At 35.8% G+C, this 24,319-nt stretch overlaps 1 protein-coding gene across 2 annotated transcripts in view; it reads right to left on the minus strand.

Moving 5' to 3' along the window:
* The window catches only part of TBC1D12 (TBC1 domain family member 12), a 95,585-nt gene that overhangs the window by 37,701 nt on the left and 33,565 nt on the right, over positions 1-24,319 (minus strand). The window contains exons 2-3 of one of the 2 annotated variants that reach the window (XM_060286156.2): positions 9,414-9,537; positions 3,491-3,542 (exon numbers count right to left, since the gene is read on the minus strand). Coding sequence is in view for 1 of the 2 variants with exons in the window: in XM_030865142.3 (XP_030721002.1) it covers positions 9,414-9,537 (124 nt within the window). In the remaining variant the exon portion in view is untranslated. The remainder of the gene's footprint in view (positions 1-3,490; positions 3,543-9,413; positions 9,538-24,319) is intronic. The other variant, XM_030865142.3, reaches the window with a different exon arrangement.

Below are 24,319 nucleotides of genomic sequence, written 5' to 3' on the forward strand. Positions count from 1 at the left end.
CAGATCATGAAGTTCAGAACACAAAATTTGGCAGGAAACATGCCCAAATAACTATATGTAGGCATAACATATTTAAACTGCAGAAAATCAAAGATTGAAAAAAAAATCTTGAAAGAAGCCAGAGGTGAAAAAAATTCCTTCCCTATACAAAAGCAAAGATAACAATTACATTCAACTTCTCAGAAACCATACAAGCAAGGAGAGAGTACAGAGAAATATTTAAAGTGTTGAAAGAAAAAATGCAAAACCCTCAAATTCTGTACCCTATGAAATTATCCTTCAAAAAAAAAGAAGAAAAAAAGACTTTTCTAAACAAACAAAAAATTGAGAGAATTTGTTGCCAACAGATCTGCCTTTCAAGATCTATTAAAAGAAGCTCTTCAGAGAGAGGGAAAATGACACGTCAGAAACTTTTAGAAAGAAAGAGCATCAGAAAGAAATACATGAAGGTAAAATAAAAATTTTATTTTTATTATTCTTAACTGATCCAACAGATAACAGTTTGTTCAAAATAATAATGATATATTCAGTTACATATGTGTGTGTGTGTGTGTGTGTGAGAGCATGCTCATGTATAAGTGAAATGAATGACAGCAAAGACACAAGGGATGGAAGGAAGGAATTAGGAATATTTTGTTATTATAAAGTACTTACACTACACATGAAGTGGTAAATGTTATTTTAAAGTGGGCTTAGATTAGCTGTAAATGCATATTACAAACTCTAGGATGGAGGGAGGAAGGGAAAGGAGAGAGGGAGAGGGAAAGCAGACACAAACTACAAATATCATAAATGAAAGAGGGGACCTCACTACAGATCTGATGTACGTTAAAGTAATATTATGAACAATCAGATGCCCATAAATTTGATAACTTAGAGGAAATGGATAAATTCCTTAAAGACACAATCTGTTAAAACTCAGAGAAGAAAGAGACAATCTGAACAGTCCTGTTATCTATTTAAAAAATTGAATCAACAATTATACCCCCAATAAAGCTGGAAAAAATGAAAGGAAGAAGGGAGAAAGGGAGGGAGAGAAGGAGGGAAGGAAGAAGGGAAAGAAGGAAGGAGGAAAGGAATTGTGTTGATGATTAATTACCTTCCAAAAGAGAAAGCAGTTTGGCTCAGATGGCTTCACCAGCAAATTTTAAGAAACATTTAAGGAAGAAATTATACCAATTCCCTATGATCTCTTCCAGAAGACAGAAGCAGAGGAATACTTCCTAATTTAATCAATGAAGCCAGCATTACCCTAATATTAAAACAGGCAAAGACATTAAAAGAAAACTACAGAACAATACCTCTCAGAAACATAGCTGCTAACATCCTCAATGAAATATTTGCAAATCGAATGGATTATAAACCATGAACAAGTGGGATTTATCCCATGTCTGCAAGGCTGGCTCAACATCTGACAATTAATTAATGTAATCCATCACATCAATAAGCTAAGAAAGAAAAATCACAAGACCATATCAATACAGAAAAAGCATTTGACAAAATTCAACTCATTCATGACAAAAACCCTCATTAAAGAAGGAATATAGGGGTACTTCTCAACTTGATAAAGAACATCTACAAAAAATCTATAGCTAATATTATATCTAATGGTGAGAAACTCTAAGTTTTCTAAGATCAGGAACAAGGCAAGGATGTCCCCTCCCACCACTGCTTGTCAACATTGTATGGGAAGTCCTAGCTAATGCAACAAGACAAGGAAACACAAGGTATACTGATTGGAAAAGAAAACAATAAAACTGTTTTTGTTTTCAGATGCCATGGCTTGTCTGTGTAGAAAATCTGAAAGAACAGTCAAAAAAACTCCTGTAACTAATAAGCAATTACAGCAACGTTGCAGGATATTAGGAAAGTCAATTGCTTTCCTATATACCAGCTATAAAAAATGGAATTTGAAATTTAAAACACATTAATATTTCCATTAGCATCCCCCAAAATGAAATACTTAGATACAAATCTGACAAAATATATACAATATCTACATGAGGAAAATTACAAAACTCAGATAAAAGATACCAAAGAAGAACTAACTAAAGGAAGAAACAGTCCATGTTCATGGATAGGAAGAGTCAGTATTACCAAGATGTCAGTTCTTCCAAACTTGATCTACAAATTTAACACAATCCCAATCAAAATCCCAGCAAGTAACTTTGTGGATATTGACAAAGTGATCCTAAAGTTTATATGTAGAGGCAAAAGACCCAGAATAGCAAACTCAGTATTGAAGAAGAAGAATAAAGTTGGAGGACTGACACTACCCGACTTCAAGACTTACTGTAAAGCTACAGTAATCAATACAGGGCAGTGTTGACAAAATACTAGACAAAGAAGTCAATGGAACAGAACAGACAGCCCAGAAACAGTTCCACATAAACACAGTTAACTGATCTTTGACAAAGGAGCAGAGGCAATAAAATGGAGCAAAGGTAGTCTTTTCAACAAATGGCGTGGAGCAAGTGGACATCCACATGCAAAAAAATGGATCTAGACATAGAACTTACACTCTTCACAGATATTAACTCAAAATGGATTATAGACCTAAATGTAAAACAAAAAAACTATAAAACTATAGAAGACAGGAGAAAACCTAGATTACTTTTGGTATGGTGATGACTTTATTTAGATACAACACCAAAGGCACAATCCATGAAAGAAATAATTGAGAAGCAGGGCTTGATAAAAATTAAAAACCTCTACTCTGTGAAAGACACTGTCAAGAGAATGAGAAGACCAGATATGGACTGGGAGGAAATACTTGCAAAAGATACATCTGATAAAGGACTGTTATACTAAATATACAAAGAACTCTTAAAACTCTATTGAGTTCTGTTTTTATTATTATAAGAAAATGAACGATCCAATTAAAAATGGCAAAAGGTCAGAAAAGACACCTCAGTAAATAACATACACAGATGACAAGTAAACATATGAAAATATGTTCTAATTCATGTTCATTCAGAATTGCAAATTAAAACAATCAGATATGACTACACACCTATTAAAATGGTCAAAATTCAAAACACTGACAGCACCAAATACTGGTGAAGATATGGAACAACAGGAATGCTCATTCATCGCTGGTGGGAATGCAAAATGGTACAGTCACTTTGGAAGACAGTTTGGCTGTTTCTTACAAAATTAAAATACCATATGATTCAGCAACCAGCCTCCTTGGTATTTACCCAAAAGAAATGAAAACTTACACCCACAAAAATACTTACACACAGATGTTTATAGGAGCTTTATTCACTGTTGATAAAACTTGGAAGTAACCAAGATGTACTTCAAATTGTTTTCTACATATGATGTTTCAAATATACATCCAGCACCCAAGCAAAGGTAACCAGGCACACACAGAGATAAAATAGCATCTGCTAACAAAAACTAGCAGAATCAATATTCAATATAAACAGACCTATAGAATTTCCAGACATTGGAATTATCAGACACAGGCTATAAAAACTATACTTACTATGTTTAAGGAGATAAAGGCCAAGCTTGAAATTTCAGCAGGGAACTGTAAACTGCAAAAAGTGATATAGCAGATTTGAAAAAGAAACAACCAGAAACACAAGAATTGAAAAACATAAAACTGACATTAAGAACTCAAGGTAAAGAGCTGAGGGATCTGTATTTTTAACACATTCCCTACATAATCCACTATGTTTGAGAACCAGAATCATAGACTACTACAATAAATCTTAATGTCCTTGTTTGCAAACCCACTCTTTTCTAATTTAACTTCTACAATGCCTCCAGAATTTTTCCAGTATATGAATTTGATGCCTCAGTGCCTTATTTAAAAGTATTTTGGTTAAAACCCAACTTTCTAACCTTGTGGTTAAGGACCTTCACCATCTACCCTACTTCCCTGAAATACTGACCTAAAATTGAGCTAAACAAGTCTGGTGCATTCCTGCTTGTTCATTCAATTTTCTCTATCTGGAATGTCTTTCCCCATCTTGTCTACCTGGTGAACTCCTACTAGTATACTTCATAACACAGAAACTGCATGTCATCCTGAGCAGAATTAATCACTCTTTCATCTCTACTCTCATACTTTGGTTCACAACTGTATTACAGCACTCACTACACTATATTAAAACCATATATGAACCTTCCCCCTCCTTCCTACAGTTATGCTAGAATAACTGAAAGGCTAGGACTTATATTTATCTATTTCCCAAGAACCTGAACCATGCTTATGGTATTATACACAGTCAATGTATGTTGCATAAATTACACATTCATTGAAATGAAAGCCAGACAATCTTCGAGAAGAATCTAGGATCAATTAAAGAATTTTGTCCTTCAAGTTCTACTAGAGAAAAGGTTTAGAGCTTGCTAACACGAGGTCACAGAGTAAGTTGGTCACAGAATGGTATCCTACCACATTCTGATGGCTTGGGCTCTGTATCTAAAGGGATTCACCAGAAAGAAGGTGTACTAGGACGGAATATGAGAAAAGATCAGTCTATCGGTTCAAACGGAGGGTGGCAGGAGTCTTTGAACAGCTTCTTGAAGTAAAATATGGAGTCTTGGGAGAAGAAAGAATAGAATAGGAGCTTCTCTTTTAAAGACAATGTAAAAGCCAAAATAGCCTGATGTGTATACAGAGTGACTCAACTTTTGAGTTTCGGTGGACAGTGAGAACACTCTTCCTAAAGGGGTTAGTGCTTTATTCTTTTTGTTTTCTTTACCTAATTTAACCTTCTTTCTTAAGGCTCACACTTCTCCCCTCTCCCCGAAGCACAGGCCCAGAGCTGTTATAAAGTCCTCTCTCAATCTCCAGACCACACAAATTAACATTTATGAAATAAATTTATTCATACATAGGAAAGACATAATTTATCATTAACTATAAATAAGGAACACACATGCGGCTAGAAAGGTAATTATTCACTACCTTTTCAAGGTGACAACACCTTAGGTAAATAAAGGTGAAAAAACATGCAAGTGTGTTAACAGTTTTAAGGACTTATCAAAAACAAATTCTGAACATAGTCCAGCCCCTCCACAATTTAACAATGAAGGAAGTAGCTCATTTATTGCAGTGCTCACTCAAATTTTACACCAAAGGTATCCATATTTAAGCATAACTAAAACCAACAAACTGTTTTTAAGTATCCTAATGCTACATACACCAATAAAGTTAGTAACCAGAAAATTAAGCTCTACACTTGCAAAGTGTTATATATTTACTGCTCACAAAGCACGTGTATTCTAGTCCTTTCCACAGCGCTATTGTTCCTGAAGTTAACAATTCAAAATCAAAGGCTTAATTGAGCAGTGTGACCTATCCTACTTCTGGACAATTTGAAATACTCAGATTAAGAAATCAGTTAGTGCCTTAAAACTTTTTTCCTTGCCTGCCAAAAGATATCTGAAAGTGATTCAACCACGCAACTAAAACATCACTCAGAAAGACGAGTGATGAAAAACATGAAATATCATCTAAGTACTCCAATCTAATTTCCTCATAATGAAAAAGATGCCAATATAAAAACAGTGCCAAACAAAAAAATCACTTTCTACTGAAAGACTGTCAGTTTGACATAAATAGAGTATACTCAATCTAGTATGCAATCATGTTACAATTATACATAACATGGTGCATTTGAAATAATTCTCACTTGCAGTTTGGAGGTCATAAGACAAACTATGTAGCTGTATTCCAACTTCAGCCTATTAATTTAGAAAAACCAAAAACTTAGGTCAATTGAACTACCATATAACTGAAATACTATTTATAATTAATAGATGCAACTTTTAACATGGCTCACCAACTGGTTCAAATGGCCACAAGCAGGAATTTCACACCTGCAAGAGAACACATGTGATAATCCTCATAAAATAATATTATGAATATTCATGTGATTTGGGAATTTACTGTCAAGTTAAATGCCAAACTTGAGTCGGTCTGACTTTGTTATTACCCTAAAATGATGTTTATGTTTCTTTACTGTTAACATGGAAAGCACTAAAACTGATCAGACCTTTAATAAAATTTACAAGAATAAAACTTTAAAAAATATTTAACCTACAAGTATCTTTCACTTTTGGACTTCATATATCTCTGAAAAATCTATAGGTACAAAACACATAAAGTAAGGCAAAAAAAATTTATATATAGTAATATTTTGTTCGTGAAAAAAAATAACACCATAGATGTAAAAATATACACACGTGAAAATAATTGTGTTTTCCATACAAAAATTGAATTTTAAAAGGCCTAAAAATATGAAGGCAAAGTAAAATGAGACATATCGCCCTATAATGTTTTATATTTTATAGAGAACATAATCGTGTTATTTGTGCAATTAACAATAGAGGAAAAAGATGGTAAGTCAAACACTACTTTACTCTATAGTTTGGTTTATAATCTTATAGGTGTCTCTCTACTAGAAAAAAATTCTGGCTCCCAAACATATACTCATCCTTAAGAATATGGCAACTCCTTTCTGAATATTTGCTTAATAAAATAATTATCCTATAAAATACTACTACTACTCTAATATTCTAACAAATTTTACTGTTTTGTCATTCAATAAGCAAGTGAGGCATCTTTAGGAAGGTCAAAGGAATCTATTTTTTCCTTAGTACTTCTAGCACTGCCTTACTGTTTCAGGCAGTTTTACACTGGAATACTAGCTATCTTCATTTTCTATAGCCTTAACAGCTTAAGACCTTATCCTAAAACATGACAGATGTGTCTTAACACTCTTCACGGCTTTACTCTTAACATCATTTTAAATTTCTCATTCCAAACATATAACACACATTTGAAAGGGGTAGATAGATGGTCAAGGATCTCAAATGTAGTTTTATATTGATAATATTTTAGAGTTTAGAAATCAGGGCTGTAAAAAAATGTTTTCAAGTGGGAACAGAGACAGAAAGTTATAACTTTACCATTACCAATAAAAGAAAATCATGCCCACTTTTTTTTTTTTTGCGGTACGCGGGCCTCTCACTGTTGTAGCCTCTCCCTTTGCGGAGCTCAGGCTCCGGACGCGCAGGCTCAGCGGCCATGGCTCACGGACCCAGCCGCTCCACGGCATGTGGGATCTTCCCAGACTGGGGCACGAACCTGTGTCCCCTGCATCGGCAGGCGGACTCTCAACCACTGCACCACCAGGGAAGCCCAATCATGCCCACTTTTAAAATGACAATTGCAGTGAAGAGAACAGCAAAGTGAGACAAATGTGGAGTAGAGGACACAAACAGTAGGGAAAGAGAAAGCAGAAAAGGAGAGGCAGAAACATATTCCATCACATGGTGAAAGAGATACATATTTTTGAACGTGGAAAACGGTCAGAGGAATAAGGACTTCGCTATCCATCACAGCCCCCCCAAAACAAACAGAACCATGAAAAAGGCACCAAAATACACATTAGCACCTACACACAAATGGAAAACTCAAAAATTAAAAGAAGCAGCTGGGAGAAATCATCATGTGTAAAAGGCCAGAAAAGGGACAGAGGATAGAAACTGCATTTCAACTCACTCCTTCTTCCCATATGAAAATAAGAGTTGTTTTTTCCTGACCACTAATCAAATTTTCAAACAACATATATATAAAAAGGAGAGAGGAGGTGAGGCCTTGGCTTTCCAAAATGAAAACAGCACATTAAAGGCACAGACATATTGGTAAACAGATAATTATCCACTAGTAACTTATTTAGAGATCTATGGTAAGAAAATATCACAGAATATTAGTTTACATAAAGATATTAAAGTATATGCACAAGCATATTTCAGGTAAACTATCATAAAGTCAAGAATACAAACCTTCAATAGCAAGACCACTGTTTTTGCCTCTAGAGGGCAAACTTGGTCTTCTGAAAGACTTCACGAAAAAAGAGTTAATGTCCAGATAGCAAAGATTCCCAAACTTTCTTGGATTAACAGTAACCTTAGTGTCTCAGTAATTTTTTCTTGGTGCCCCCTAAACCAACAGAAATCCTTAAACATTCTGTTTAATAAGTATTTATGTCCAATAATTAAGTAAAGATTTATGTCCTAGCACTTAGTAACCACTTGAAAAAATAGTACACATAAATTAAAAGAAAAACATTTTATTGCATTCTTAAATAACCACAATTAATTACTAATTGGGCATGTGTGCCTTTTGTGCACTGTACAATTTCACAAACCTTGAAATCAGATTGGACACCATCACCTTCATTTCCTGTTCCACACTGATTTTTGCACAGTATCTGATTTTTATCATAGCAAACTAGGAAAAACCAGATTCACAAGAATACGATGCCACAGAAAATAATACATTGCCATTTAATGTTGAAATTGTGTACTACCTCAAGCTATCAGTCTGCACCATATCCAGCAGATGTGTAGCATCACTGAGTTTGCCATGGTTCCCCCCTGCGTTAGCTGCAGCACATGGGGTGCCCTAGGCACACAGCTTGGGAATCACAGCACTACAGTTTTAAGTCTCAGCAACATATAAACTGGTCACTATTTTAATTACTTGTAAATAAAATTAACTATAACAAATGCTTTTAAAGATCTAAAAATTATGTTCTCATTTACTTGGGAAACCTGTTTTTCTTTTGAGCAATAAAAAGAACACTAGTAAATACTTAAAGGAAGGTATTTTTTCCAGTTTGAATGATGATTATTGCTTTAATGTGATTATTTTTATAAATGCTGGATGTGCTAAATTTGATAAATTACAACTGGAAGGAGAGAAATAGGAAATTTATTATAATATCTCCTGAGAAACAGCTTCTCTAAAATTAAAAATGCTACAAATTGATACAGTCTCACTGCATTCCAGTCTCACTTATCTCCTAGTACTGAGAAGCACAAGCTCAGGAGTCAAACAAGATCTGAAATTCTTAAGAACTCAAGAATATGGATATTAAAACAGATAACAGAAGAAATGGCTCCTAAATTACTGGAAACAGACTATACACCCGCCCTCTCACAAAGTCCTTGGTTAAGACAGAAAACCAGAAAAGTGACCAAGGAAAGAGTTCGACCTCAAAATCTACTCGGTTTTCACTTTATGCTGCTTTATCAGTTCACAACTACCCATTATCCATAAAATCTGTGCCGCTGGCAAATGCTACCATGTTCGGCTAGAAGTCAAAGTCTGTGGTGACAATGGTTTGCTAAGGAAAAAAAAAAGCCATCCAAGGAATAACTAGGAAACAAAATCAATGTTCTATGACTGTAAAGAATTTTCACAACCATAAAAGATAACTGAAAATATGTCATGCTTTAAAAAAAAGTTAAAGTTACTACAAATATCTATAGTCCCAAAATTTTACATGTTAAAAAGAAAAAGGAATGAAAATAGAATATGGTTAATTATCTAGAAAAGAATATCTGAAAAGCAAGACAAACCACATGGCTACATTAGTACTTACCTGCTGAATGATTTTGGAAGTTTTCTGAAGATTCTCTCTGGGAGGGACTTTACCAAATAATTTCCAACCAGGAGCACTATGTACAACTGACTTGAGTTCCTTTGTCCTTTTTGGAAAAAGGTTTCTGAAACACAGAAAAGTTACATGAATTGTGTTTCTGGTAACCAGGGAACTACTTAATAATAATTTTTAAAGTACGCTTATCCTCAAGACAAATACAAAATACTTTTAAATAAAATTATTTCTACTACTTATACTACTGACTATTAGACTAACAAGACTCACTTAAGACTACCTGGCTTATAAAGAAATATTAGAAGAATCATCAACAGAGATATTAGAGAGATAAACAAATTGGGAGAAAAATGACAGCTGTAAATAAAATGTAAATATTTGCTTTGAGTTAGCTACAAAGTGTACTAGAATTGACTATATATATACTTGACAATAAAAGCCAAGAATCTGAGAACAAAAAAGTTAAAGAGAACTTATATAAAACAGGTAAAGGATTAAGTAATACCATCTTTGGGGAAAATACTATTTAATTATTCTCAGCAATAATTTGTTATTGCTTGAAATAAAAGGGTATCTACTGAGCCTCTATTCCTATAATATATGTATATGCAAGTTGTTTTTCCTAGGACAGGTATGCACAAGAAAAGCTTACTGCAAAAGCGTCAATATGTAACCTAGTAAGAAACTATCTCTCACTGAAAATCTAAAAAAAGAATCTGCACAAGGATCAAGGATTTTACCTATTATCTCCATTCCCTTACCAACCAAATTAAGTATCTATTGCACATGTAAGCAGGAATGATATTCAAAATATGTATACATCAATACAGCATGCCAGGGCACCATGAACCAATCAGAAAGGTACAATGAATCCAACTGAATATAAAGCCTTCATATAAGGTGTGATATAAATATTCATTAAGAAAATTTAAAATTTTCACATACAGTTACAAACAGTCACAAAGTATTTGAAAGCCCAAATAACTCAGGCTTTCAAAATATCATATAAATATATCTGTTCTTAAAAGTACATTATTGTGATAAGAAGGGGGTAAGTTTTTAATGCATAACGTTAAGGCTGTTCTTCAAGTTTAGAAAGGTATCAACAGACTCCTACAAAAGAATATGGGTTAATCAATAATAAGTTAAAGAAACACTCTCACTTCCTTGGGTGTGCAATGGAAGTGAACTGATGACAATTCAGAGTAATTTCTGCTTAGGATACTCTAGAGGTTTCATCTCTGAGACCACATATAGCGACTCAATTCTCTATTTTATAAGATCTCTAAGTTGGAGGTTTTCAATAATGATTATACTGAGGACTGGTATATTTATAGTAAAATTTCAAGCCTCAAATGATGGCCTATTAATTTAAACACTATTTGATATCTTATGTGCTGCTCATCAATTTATTGCCTATATTCACCTTGCAATATATGCTCTGTGACAACATGGAATTCCTTTGAGCATTTCTCCTTTCAAAATAAACATGAGGCTGTTAAGCTTACTCGATAGAGGGCACTGAAGGGACACCACAGAAGAAAGGGGCTCTGCTCTCCTGTGGCTTCCAGCTGATGCAGAGTGGGTCAGTGGTTTTGGTATGAGGATATCCAGTAGAACTCTGCTCAGTCACATGCCCAGAACATTAAGTGCCTGAGCAAACTTACAGCCTCAGCAACTCAACCTGCAGATGGCTTTCCTGAAGTCTTATTAACATGTAAACTGGCACCCAAAGGCTTCCTGCCAGCACTGATGCACCAATTCCCTCTGTAGGCCCCACACAGCTCACTTGTACTCCCCAGACAGTTCTCATCAAGCCATGCTTCCTCCACAAGCCTCTATATGGCCTGCCTACACACCAAAGCTTTGCCATCCAACCATGCTAAACACAGGAGAAAAACTTTGTCACCATGGTTTATGCAAAGGATTCTTGAATGTGACATTGAGCTTAAATCTAAACATCTGCACTTCAAAAGACATCACTGATGCAAAATAAAGCAGTAGAAAGATCTAGAATTCAATCCCTCCACCAAAGTAAAAACTGAGACGGAAAGAGCAATTGGAATCAACCATTTTAGAGCTACAGAACCTTATCAGACACTTAAAACAACCAAGAGAGTGTGTGAAAGGAGAGGCTGTTGATCTTTCTTAAGTTAACAGCATGTGTGAACCAACTACCATCCCCCATTCCTCAGCTCCTCCCTCCTGTAGTTGTGGGGATAGCAGCCCACCGGCTCCAGGAGCAATAGTTTCTGGAACAGGCAGCAGCAGCTTCCATTGGTGGTATCTATCAGAATATTAAAAGAGAACTCTTTTTGTCCCTTTTTTTGATCCAGACATTTAAGGAAATCTTTGTCAGGTCACCAGCTAACTGCAGCAATAAGAGAACAGAAACTTGCAACCACACACAAAAAGGATTACACACTTTGCAAAAACAGTTTGGAAATAACACAAACAGATGACTCCAGCCCTTAATGAGCAAAAATCAGCAATCACTAAGAAGTGAGAGAACAGATTTACATAGTTACCACATTATAATACTTAGAATGTCTAGGTCTCAACAAAAAAATTACAATACATAGTAAGAAAGAGCAAAGTATGGACAATTCACAGGAAGAAGAATTTGGCAAAAACCATTCCTGAGGAAGCTGAGACAATGAGATTACTAGTCTAAGATGTTAAATCAACTGTCATAAATGACAGTTCTTGATGAGCTGAAGGAAACCATGGACAAAGAACTAAAGGAAATCAAGGGGGGAAATGTAGAACAAAATGAGAATATCATTAAAGAGACAGAATTATAGAAAGGAACCAAACAGAAATTCTGGAGCTGAAAAGTAGAATAAAATTAAAAATTCACTACAGCAAACATGAAGGTAAGACAACTGAACTTACTGAACTTATCAATTATTCCTAATTGAATTCAGGAGCACAAAGAAAAAAGAATGAATAAAAATGAGCAGAGTCATGTACTATAAGAGTGCCAGAAGCAGAAGAGAAAAACAAAGGGGCAGAAAAAATTTTGAAGAAATAATGGCTAAAAACTTCTCAAATATGATGAAAGATACAAATCTACACAACCAAGAAGCTCAACAAACTCCAAGCAGAATAAACTCAAGGAGCTATACTCTGAGACACATTATGGTCAAACTGTCAAAAGACAAAGGGAGAATTCTGAAAGCATCAAGAGAGAAGCGACTATCAAAAACAAGGTATCCTCAATAAGATTAACACCCGATTTCTTATCAGACACCATGGAAGTCAGAAGGTGTCAGGCTGACATAATTTAAAGTTCTGAAAGGAAAGAAAACTATCAACTGAGAATTCTATATGCAGCAAATCTATCCTTCAAGAATGAAGGAGAGGGTTTCCCTGGTGGCGCAGTGGTTGAGAGTCCGCCTGCTGATGCGGGGGACGCGGGTTCGTGCCCCAGTCTGGGAGGATCCCACATGCCGCGGAGCAGCTGGGCCCGTGGGCCATGGCCACTGAGCCTGCGTGTCTGGACCCTGTGCTCCGCAACGGGAGAGGCCACAGCAGTGAGAAGCCCGCGTACCACAAAAAAAAAAAAAAAAAAAGAATGAAGGAGAATGAAGATATTTCTAGATAAACAAAAGTTAAGGGAGTTCATTCTTAACAGATCTGCCCTACAAGAAATGTTAGGAGTTCTTCAGAGTGAAATGAAAAGTCAAAGCCATAAGAAGAAATAACATTGGTAAAATTAACTACATAGGTAAATGTCAAAGCCAGTATTATTGTACTTTTTTGTCTGTAACTCCACATTTTTCCTATGTGATTTAAGAGGTAAATGAATAAAATAACCTTTACAAATTTATGTTGTTGGGCACACAATGTATAAACATGTAATCTCTGACAATAACAATATAAAGGAGAAGGAACAGAGATGTACAGTAGCATAGTGTTTGTACACTAATGAAACTAGCTTATATGCTAATGAAATGAATTTGGTATCATTCAAACTAGGTTGTCTTAAGTTTAAGATGCTAATTGTAATCCCTAAAGTTACCACTAATAACTTCAAAATATACATAAAAGAAGGGAATCAAAATGGTATACTAAAAAGACTCAACTAGGGCTTCCCTGGTGGGCGCAGTGGTTAAGAATCTGCCTGCCAATGCAGGGGACATGGGTTTGAGCTCTGGTCCGGGAAGATCCCACATGCTGTGGAGCAACTAAGCCCCTGTGCCACAACTACTGAGCCTGTGTTCTAGAGCCCGTGATTCACAACTACTGAAGCCCACATGCCTAGAGCCTGTGCTCTGCAACAAGAGAAGCTACTGCAATGAGAAGCCCGTGCACCACAACAAAAAGTAGTCCCCAATCACTGCAACTAGAGAAAGCCTGAGCGCAGCAATGAAGACCCAACACAGCCAAAAATAAATAAATAAATTTATTAAAAAAATTAAAAACTCAACTAAATACAAAAAGTGATAATGGAGAAACTGAGGAACATAAAACCATATAAGACATACAGAAAATAAAAAGCTGAATGGCAGAAGTAAATCCTTTCTCATCAACAATGAATTTAAATATAAATTGATTATACTCTGCTATTAAAAGGAGAGTGACTGGCAGACTGGATTAAAAACACTATATGGTGTCTACAAGAGATTCATTTTAGATAAAAAAATACAAAGAGGTTAAAAGTAAAAGGATGGAAAATTATATTGAAAGCAAACAGTAACCAAAAGAGAGCTGGAGTGGCTATATTATTGTCATACAAAATAGATGTTAAGTCAAAAAGGCTACAAGAGGCAAAAGAGAACATTATATGTTGGAGGAAGAAAAGTTTAATCCAGTAAGAAGATGCAGCTATTATAAATATATGCACACCTAACAACAGAGCTCCAAAATATATGAAGAAAAATTGATATTGAAGGAAGAAACAGACAGTTCTACAATAATAACTGGAGACTTCAGCACCCTACTTTTTTTTTTTTTTTTTTTTTTTGCAGTACGCAGGCCTCTCACTGTTGTGGTCTTTCCCGTTGCGGAGCACAGGCTCCGGACGTGCAGGCCCAGCGGCCATGGCTCACGGGCCCAACCGCTCCGCGGCATGTGGGATCTTCCCGGACCAGGGCATGAACCTACATCCCCTGCATCAGCAGGCCACTGCGCCACCAGGGAAGCCCTATAGTACCCTACTTTTAATAATAAAACAACCAGATAGATCAAAAAGGAAATAGAAGACTTAAACATTATAAATCAATTAGGCCTAACAGGCATACACAGGGCATCCCACTCAACAACAATAAAATACAAATTCTCAAGGACACATGGAATATTTTCCACGATGAACTATATGTTAATGCAGAAATATTATAGTAAGTTTTAAAAAATTAAAATCACACAAAGTATCTTTTCCAACCAGAATAAAATGAAACTATAAATCAATAACAGGAAGAAAACTGGAAAATTCACAAATATGTGGAAATTAAACAACACAGTCTTTTTTTTTTTTTTTTTTTTTCAGATTTTGGCCACACCCTGCAGCATGTGGGATCTTAGTTCCCTGACCAGGGATCAAACCCACACCTCCTGCATTGGAAGGCAGAGTCTTAACCAGTGGACTGCCGGGGAAGTCCCTAAACAACACAGTCTTAAATAACCAATAGGTCAATGAAGAAATCATAAATTAGAAAACACCTGAGATGAACTGAAATGGAAATACAACATAGCAAAACTTGTGAGATACAGCAAAGGCAATGTTAAGAGGAAGTTTTATAGTTGTGAACACCTACATTTAAAAAGAGCCATACCTCATATCAATAATCTAACTGCAGCCCTGAAAAAAACTAGAAAAAGAAAAACAAACTAAACTTAAAGCTAGCAGAAGGAAGGAAATAATAAGGATCAGAGTGGACAAAATGAAACAGAGAATTGAAAAACAATAGGAAAAAATTTTAAGCAAGTTCTTTGCAAAGATCAACAAAGTTGACAAACTTAGCTAGACTGACTAAGAAAAAAAGGGAAGATTCAAATTGCTAAAAGCGGAAATGAAAGTGGGAGATTACTACGAGTAAGAAGTATATGGGGGCTTCCCTGGTGGCACAGTGGTTGAGAGTCTGCCTGCCGATGTAGGGGACACGGGTTCGTGCCCCGGTCTGGGAAGATCCCACATACCGCAGAGCGGCTGGGCCCGTGAGCCATGGCCACTGAGCCTGCGTGTCTGGAGCCTGTGCTCTGCAACGGGATAGGCCACAACAGTGAGAGGCCCACATACCACAAAAAAAAAAGAAAAAAAAAGAAAAAAAAAGAAAAAAAGAAGTATATGAATACTATGAACAACTGTTCACAAACAAATCAAATAACTTAGTTGAAATGGAAAAATTCCTAGATATATACACATAATACCAAAACTGACTCAAGAAACAGAAAATCTAAACAGACTTATAAGTAAGGATATTGACTCAACATCAAAAACCTCCTAACCAAGAAAAGCTGAGGACCAGATGGCTTCACTGGTGAAATCTAACAAACACTGAAAGAAGAATACCAATTTTTCTCAAACTCTTCTAAAAAACTGAAGAGGAGAGGAGTTACATAGTTTTCCTGGGTCTCTCCCATGTATACATGTTATTAAATTTTTGTTTGATTTTCTGTTAATCTCTCATGTCAATTTAATTCTTAGATCAGCCAGAGAAACTCAGAAAGGTAGAGGAAAATTTCTTCTTCCCCCACAGCTCCTTCAAGATTGTTTTAATGTTTTTCCCACTCATCTTTTGTATATTCATTTTTTAAAAAATTTATTTAATTTATTTATTTTGGCTGCATTGGATCTTCGTTGCTGCCCACGGGCTTTCTATAGCTGCGGGAGCAGGGGCTACTCTTCATTGTGGTGTGCAGGCTTCTCAATGCAGTGGCTTCTCTTGTTGTGGAGCACGGGCTCTAGGCACAAGGGCTCAGTAGTTGTGGCTTGCGGGTTCTAGAGCACAGGCTCAGTAGTTGTGGCTCACGGGCTTAGTTGCTCTGTGGCATGTGGGATCTTCCCGGATCAGGGCTTGAACCCATGTCCCCTGCATTGGCAGGCAGATTCTTAACCACTGCGCCACCAGGGAAGCCCTGTATATTCTTGCTATGTTTATTTCTAGTATTTTATTTCTATTGATATTGAAAAATAGTACTTTCTCTTCCATATATCTACTAATGGTTTTTGTACATATAATAGCTATTAACTTTTGTATTTTAGCTTTATATCCTATTACTTTATTGAATTATCTTACTTTCCATTTATTCTCATGGATTATATGGGAACATATTCATATTACCTGAAAATAAAAGGTTTTACTCTTTACAAGTCTTTCAATCTAATGTTGTCATTGTGCTTGCTAATACCTTCAATACAATCTGAAAACAGTATGGTGAAAGTGGATTCATTTTCTTGTTAACTTTAAGGGATCCCTCCAAAAAAAACAAAAACAGAAACAAAAAACCCCCAAAAACAAAAAACTAAAGAGCAGAGAACACTTCCTAACTCATTCTATGAGGTCAGCATCACCCTGATACAAAGCCATACAAAGACTCTAGGAAAAAGAAAACTACAGACCAAATTCCTCAAAAATCCTCACCAAATACCAACATACGGAACTCAGCAGCTATTATAAGGATTATACACCATGACCAAGTGGCACTTATCCCCAGAATGCAAGGGTAGCTCAACATATTAAAATTAATCAAGGTAATTCATCATAGTAATAGAATAATGGGTAAAACCATATGATCATCTCCATTGACGTAGAAAAAACATTTGACAAAATCTGACACTCTTTCATGACAAAAACACTCAATAAACCAGAAATAGAAGGGAACTTCCTCAACATGCCAAAGACCATATATGAAAAATCCACAGTTATCATCATACACAGTGATGAAGGACTGAAAGCTTTTCCCCTAAGATCAAGAACAAGGCAGGGATGTCCACTTTTGCCAATTCTACTCAACATAGTAATAGAGCAATCAGGCAAAAAAAGAATAAAAGGCAACCGAATTGGAAAGGAAGATGTAAAGTTATCTCTTTTCACCGATGACATGATCTTATATGTAGAAAATCTTAAAGAATTCACATCAAAAAACTGTTAAGAGCTAATTTGTGAATTCAGCAAAGTTACAGAAACACACAAAATAGGGTTGTGTTTCTATACACTAGCATGAACAACCCAAAAAAGAAATTAAGAAAACAATTCCTTTTACAATAGCATCAAAAAGAATAAAATACTTAGTATTAAATTTAACCAAGGAAGTGAAAGATTTCTACACTAGAAACTATAAAACCCTGCAAAAATAAATTGAACAAGACCTAAAAAAAATGGAAAGCATCCCATGTTCATAGACTGGAAGACTTTATATTGTTAAGCTGACACTACCACTCAAAGCAATATACAGATTCAGTAAAATACCAATCAAAATCCCAATAGCATTTTTTGCAAACACAGAAAAACCCATCCTAAAATTTATAAAGAATATCAACGTATCTCAAATAGTCAAAACAATCTTTAAAAGGAACACAAATTTGGAGTACTCACATTTCTTGGTTTCAAAACTTACTACAAAGCTACAGTAATCAAAACCTTGTGGTACTGGCAAAAGGACAGACATACAGACTAACAGAATAAAATAGCACAGAAATAAACTCTCACAAATGTGGTCAACTGATTGTCAACAAGTGTGCCAAGGCAATTTAATGGGGAAAGGACAGTCTTCAAAGAAATGGTGCTGAGAAAACTGAATATCCACATGCAAAAGAATGAAGTTGGATCCTTACCTTATAAACAAAAATTATCTCGAAATGTATCAAAGAACTAAATTTAAGTGCCAAAACTGTACAATTCTTAGAAGAAAATGTATAGGCAACTCCTCATTATCTTGGATTCAGCAATGATTTCTTATTTAAGCATGGTACCAAAAGCACAGGCAACAAAAGAAAAAAATAAATTGGACTTCATTAAAAATTTTGTGCATCAGAGGACACCGTAAGAGAGTGAAAAGACAACTCACAGGAGAAAATAATTGCAAATCATATACTGGATAAGGGTCTAGTATCCAGAATATCCAAAGAGCTCTTACAACTTAAAAAAAGAAAATCCAATTAAAAAATGGGCAAAGGACTTGAATAGACGTTTCTCCAAAGAAAATCTATAAATGGCCATTAAACACACTTGAAAAAATACTCTATTGAGTGTATTCATCAGTCATTAGGAAAATGCAAATCAAAACCACAATTAGGGACTTCCCTGACGGTCCAGTGGTTAAGACTCCACTGGAGGGGGCATGGGTTCAATCCCTGATTGGGGAACTAAGATCCCCCATGCCGCGTGGTGCAGCCAAAAAAAAAAAAAAAGGTGCTGCAAGGATTCAGGAAAACAGAACCCCTGGTGCGCACATGAAATGGTGCAACCACTATAGAAAACATTTCCGCAGTTGCTCAAAATGTTAAACACAGAATTTCTATGTGACCCAGCATTTCTACTACTAGGTATAGACCCAAAAGAACTGAAAACAGGTGTTCAAACAAAAATATGTACACCCATGTCCATTGCTGCATTATTCACAGTAGACAAAAGGTGAAAATAACCCAAGTGTCCATCAACAGATAACTGAATAAACAAAATGTGGCATATACTTATGTTATGGACTGAATTCTGTCTCCTCCAAATTCGTATGTTGAAACTCTTAACTCTCAGTCCCTCAGAAGGTGACTGCATTTTGAGATAGGGCCTTTAAAGAAGTAATTAAGTTTTATTTTATTATTATTTTTTAAATTATTTTATTTATTTTTGGCTGCATTGGGTCTTCGTTGCTGTGCGTCGGTTTTCTCTAGTTGCGGCGAGCGGGGGCGACTCTTTGTTGCGGTGCATGGGCTTCTCATTGCAGTGGCTTCTCTTCTTGCAGAGCACGGGCTCTAGGCGCACGGGCTTCAGTAAGTTGTGGCTCGTGGGTTCTAGAACACAGGCTCAGTAGTTGTGGCCCACGGGCTTAGCTGCTCTGCTGCATGTGGGATCTTCCTGGACCAGTGCTTGAACCCGTGTCTCCTGCATTGGCAGGTGGATTCTTAACCATTGCACCACCAGGGGAGCCCAGTAATTAAGTTTTAATGAGATCACATGGGTAGGCTCTTCCAATCTGATTGGTGTATTTAAAAAAGAGGAAGAAACACCAGGGAGGTACAGCAAACAAAACAAGGTCATGTGAGGACACAGAGAGAAGGCAGCCATTCACAACCTAGTAGAAAGGCCTCAGAGAAAACTAAACCTTCAAACACTTTGATCTTAGACTTTCAGCCTCCAGAACTATAAGAAATAAAATTTCTGTTGTTTAAACCACCCAATCTCTGTATGTTTTTATGGCAGTCCCAGCAAAATAATACAGCATACAACAGAATATTATTCAGCCATAAAAAGAAATGAAGTTCTGATACATGTATGAATGAACCTTGAAAACATTGCACTAAATGAAATAAGCCAGATAAAAAGGAACTAATATAATTCCACTTATGTAGTATATCTAGAATAGGCAAATTCAGAGAAAAAGAAAGTAGAATAGAAGTTACCAGGGGCTGGGAAAAAAGGGAGAATGAGGAGTTCTTGCTTAATGGGTATCTGTGTGGGATGATGAATAGTTCTGGAAATGGATAATGGTCATAGATGTACACACTCTGAGTGTACTCAATGCCACTGAACTGCACAGTTGTACATTAAAATATGGTTAAAATGATAAGTTGTATATTTTACAATTAAAAAAGACATCGTTAAGAAAGTAACAACATAAGCCAAAGATTGAGAGAAAATATTTGCACCACATACATCTGAGAAAAAACTTCTGTCCAGACAGTATAAAGAACTCTTACAGCTCCATAAGACAAACACCTCAGTTAAAAAATGGAAAGAGATCTGAATAGACAGTTTACCAAAGAAGATAAATTAAAAACTAGTAAGTCACATGAAAAGTTGTTCAACATCATTAGTCATCAGGGAAATGCAAATCAAAACCACGAGATACCACCTCACACCTCAAAAATAGCTATAATAAAAAAACACAGACAATATGAAGTATGAAGAAAAACAACCTTATACTCTGCTGGTGAGAATGTTAAATGGTGCAGCCATTTTGGAAAACAATTTGGCAGGGTTTTTTTTTTTTTAAGTTAAACATAAATTTACCATACAACCAAACAATTCCACTCCTAGGTATCTACCTAAGAGAAATGAAAACATAAACCTGCGCAAAGGCTTGCACAGGAATGTTAACTGCAGCATTATTCATAATAGCCAAAATGTAAACACAAGCTAATATCCATTAACTACTGAATGTATAAACAAAATGTGGTATATCCATGTAATGAAACACTATCAGGCAATAAAAAGGAATGGGACCACTGGTACATGCTACAACGTGGATGAACTCAAAAATATTGTGCTCAATGAAAGAAGTTAGATGTATAAGACTGTATGCTGTATAATTCTATTTATATAAACTGTGGAAATGGCTAATCTATAGAGACAGAAAGTAGATCAGTGGGGATGAGAATGGGAATTGACTGCAAATGGACACAAAGGATCTCTTTGGTGTGATGGAAATGTTCTACAACTACACTGTTGTACGGTGGTGATAGTTGCATGACTGTATAAATTCAATGATAAATATTGAATTCTACACTTAATGGGTGAATTTTATGGTGTATAAACTATACCCCTACAAAGCTACTAATTAAAAGACTATTAGACTAATAATCAAACAGAGTATTAACACTGCCAAAAGTTGGTCTTCTGCCAAGTTTAGTAAAAAAGACAAAATTTCCAGGAGATTTAGCCCAAAAAAGACAACAGAAATAAATCAGGAACAAAGAAAAAGGTATAAAATCAGATACAGTAAAAAAAAAAAAAAAAAAAAAAAAAATTTTTTTTTTTTTTGGCTGTGTTGGGTCTTCACTGCTGTGCACGGGATTTCTCTAGTTGTGGTGAGCGGGGGCTACTCTTCTTTGCGGTGCATAGGCTTCTCATTGTGGTGGCTTCTCTTGTTGCAGAGCACGGGTTCTAGGCGCGCGGGCTTCAGCAGCTGCAGCATGCAGGCTCATTAGTTGTGGCTCACAGGCTCTAGAGTGCAGGCTCAGTAGTTGTGGTGCACGGGCTTAGTTGCTCTGCAGCATGTGGGATCTTCCCGGACCAGGGCTCGAACCCGTGTTCCCTGCATTGGCAGGCGGATTCCCAACCCCTGCGCCACAAGGGAAGCCCTACAGTAAAAATTTTAAAGGCAAGAGAATACTGTGAACAACTCTTTGCCAATAATTTAGAACATTCTGACAAAATGGGCAGGTTTATGGAAAAATATGACTCACCAAAACAGACTCAGAAGAAATAGAAAATATCAGTAGTCCCAAACTATTTGAAAAACTGAAACAATAGTTAAAACCACCCACCTCCCCCCAAAAAAATCAGGCATGGGCTTCCCTGGTGGCGCAGTGGTTGAGAGTCCGCCTGCCGATGCAGGGGACACGGGTTCGTGCCCTGGTCTGGGAGGATCCCACATGCTGCGGAGCGGCTGGGCCCGTGAGCCATGGCCGCTGAGCCTGCGCGTCCGGAGCCTGTGCTCCGCAACGGGAGAGGCCACAACAGTGAGAGGCCTGCGTACCGCAAAAAAAAAAAAAAAAAAAAAAAAAATCAGGCATGAAAAGCTTTACATGAAAGTTCTACCAAATTTTTAAGATAGATATTGCACCAATATTGTATAAAATATTTTAGTGAATAAAAGAGAGAACAATCCTTAATTAAGTTTGTAAAGCCAATGGCAAACACAGACAAGAACAGCTTAGGAGAGTAAAATTACAGAATAATCTAACTCATGAACATAGAAACAAAATATTGGCAAACTAAATATAATCTTGTATAACATAGATAAATACATCATGACTAGGTTGGATTTACCTCAGGAATGCAAAGGTAGTCAAACATTACAAGGTCTTAAATGTTCTTCAATACATGAACAGAAAAAAAGGGAAAAATTGTATGGTAACTTCAATAAATGCAGCTGAAAAAAGATGGTAAAATTAAATATTTCATTTACGATAGAAACTTTTGTAAAAGACCTAGAACTCCTTAACTTAATAAATGACACCTACTAAAAATCTACAGTAAATGTCATTCTTAATAAAATTCCAGGAACATATTCTTTTGAAATCAGGAATAAGACAAGGGTGCCACTATCCCCACTTCTACTCAACACTGTCCTGAAAATCTTAGTGCAATAAGCAAGAAAGAGAAATAAAAGGTATAAGGATTGGAAAAGAAGAGCAAAGCTCATCATTCACGAAAACATGAAAGTTTGTATTAAAGACTCAAGAATCTACCATCAAATTAGTTTAGCAAATGGTTAGCTGTAAGATCAAAAAACAAAACCCAATGGACACAACTAGAGATTATCATACTGAATGAAGTCAGTCAGAAAGAGAAAGACAAATACTATATGATGTTACTTAAGTGTGGAATCTAAAATATGGCACAAATGAACCTATCTATGAAACAGACTCACAGACACGGAGAACTGACTTGCGGTTGCCAAAGGGGAGGAGGGGAGGGAGAGGGATGGACTGGGAATTTGGTGTTGGTAGATGCAAACTATTACATTTAGAATGGATAAACAACAAGGTCCTACTGTATAGCACAGGGAACTGTATCTAATCTCCTGGGATAAACCATAATGGAAAAGAATGTTAAAAATAAGAATGTCTCTATGTGTACAACTGAGTTACTGTGCTGTACAGCAGAGATTGGCACAGCACTGTAAATCAACCAAACTTCAATTTAAAAAAAAAAACAATTTTGACTTTGTATCCATCAACAACAGCTAGGAATGAAAAAGTCCAAGGAGATACAATAGCAACAAAATATAAAGTATCTGGGAATAAGTCTAACTGAAGTTTTCTAAGACCTTTACGGAGAAAAGATACAATCATCCTGAAACACATTTTTAAAAGACCTAATCAAATAGACAGCTTATATTTATAGAAAGGAAGATGCTATCATAAAACTATCAATTCTCCCCAAATTTATCTATAGATTCCATGCAATCCCCATCATAAGTCCAACAAGGTATTTGAAGAACTTGAAAAAACAACTTTAAAATTTATATTAAAGACTAAAAGGCCAAAAATAGCCAAGACACTTTGAAGAAGAAAAGGGTAAGGCTGACTTACCCTACCAGATATTCAAATTTATTAAGACTATCATTTTTAAGATAGCATGGTATTGGCCCAGGGATAAAGAAACTGATCAATGGAAATAAAGAATACACAACTCAGAAACACACCCAAGCATAAATGGAAACAGGCAGTAATGCAGATCAGTAAGCAAAGGATAGATCATCTAATAAGTGGTGCTGGGACCTTTGGCTATCAATGTGGGGAAAAGGAAATTGGATCCCTACCACCTACCACACATAAGAGTCAGTTTTCAATAGATTAAATAGTTATAGCAAACTTCTAAAAGTTTTAGAAATACAGGAGGATATTTTTATAATCTTACAGTAGAGAAGAATCTAAAAGCAAGACCCAAAAGCACTAATCATTTTAAAAAACTGGATAAAAATTACCAACATTAAAATTAAGAACTTCTGTTCAAAGGCACTATAGAGAAAGTATACAAATTTGGAGGAGAAACTCCAAAACACATAATGACAAACAACTGGTATACAGAAAATATAAAGAACTCCAACTAATCATTTTCATAAAAGACAAACTAATAGAAAAACAGATAAAAGCTATTGCACAAAGAGGGAAAACAACAAATAAAGAAACCTATCGAAAGATATTTAGCCTCATTGGTAATAAGTGAGCTCACAAACTAAAACCAGAATAACATTTTATGTACACTGGACTGGCAAAA

Source organism: Globicephala melas, chromosome 16, assembly GCF_963455315.2.
Source record: "Globicephala melas chromosome 16, mGloMel1.2, whole genome shotgun sequence".
Classification (NCBI taxonomy): Eukaryota; Metazoa; Chordata; class Mammalia; order Artiodactyla; family Delphinidae; genus Globicephala; species Globicephala melas.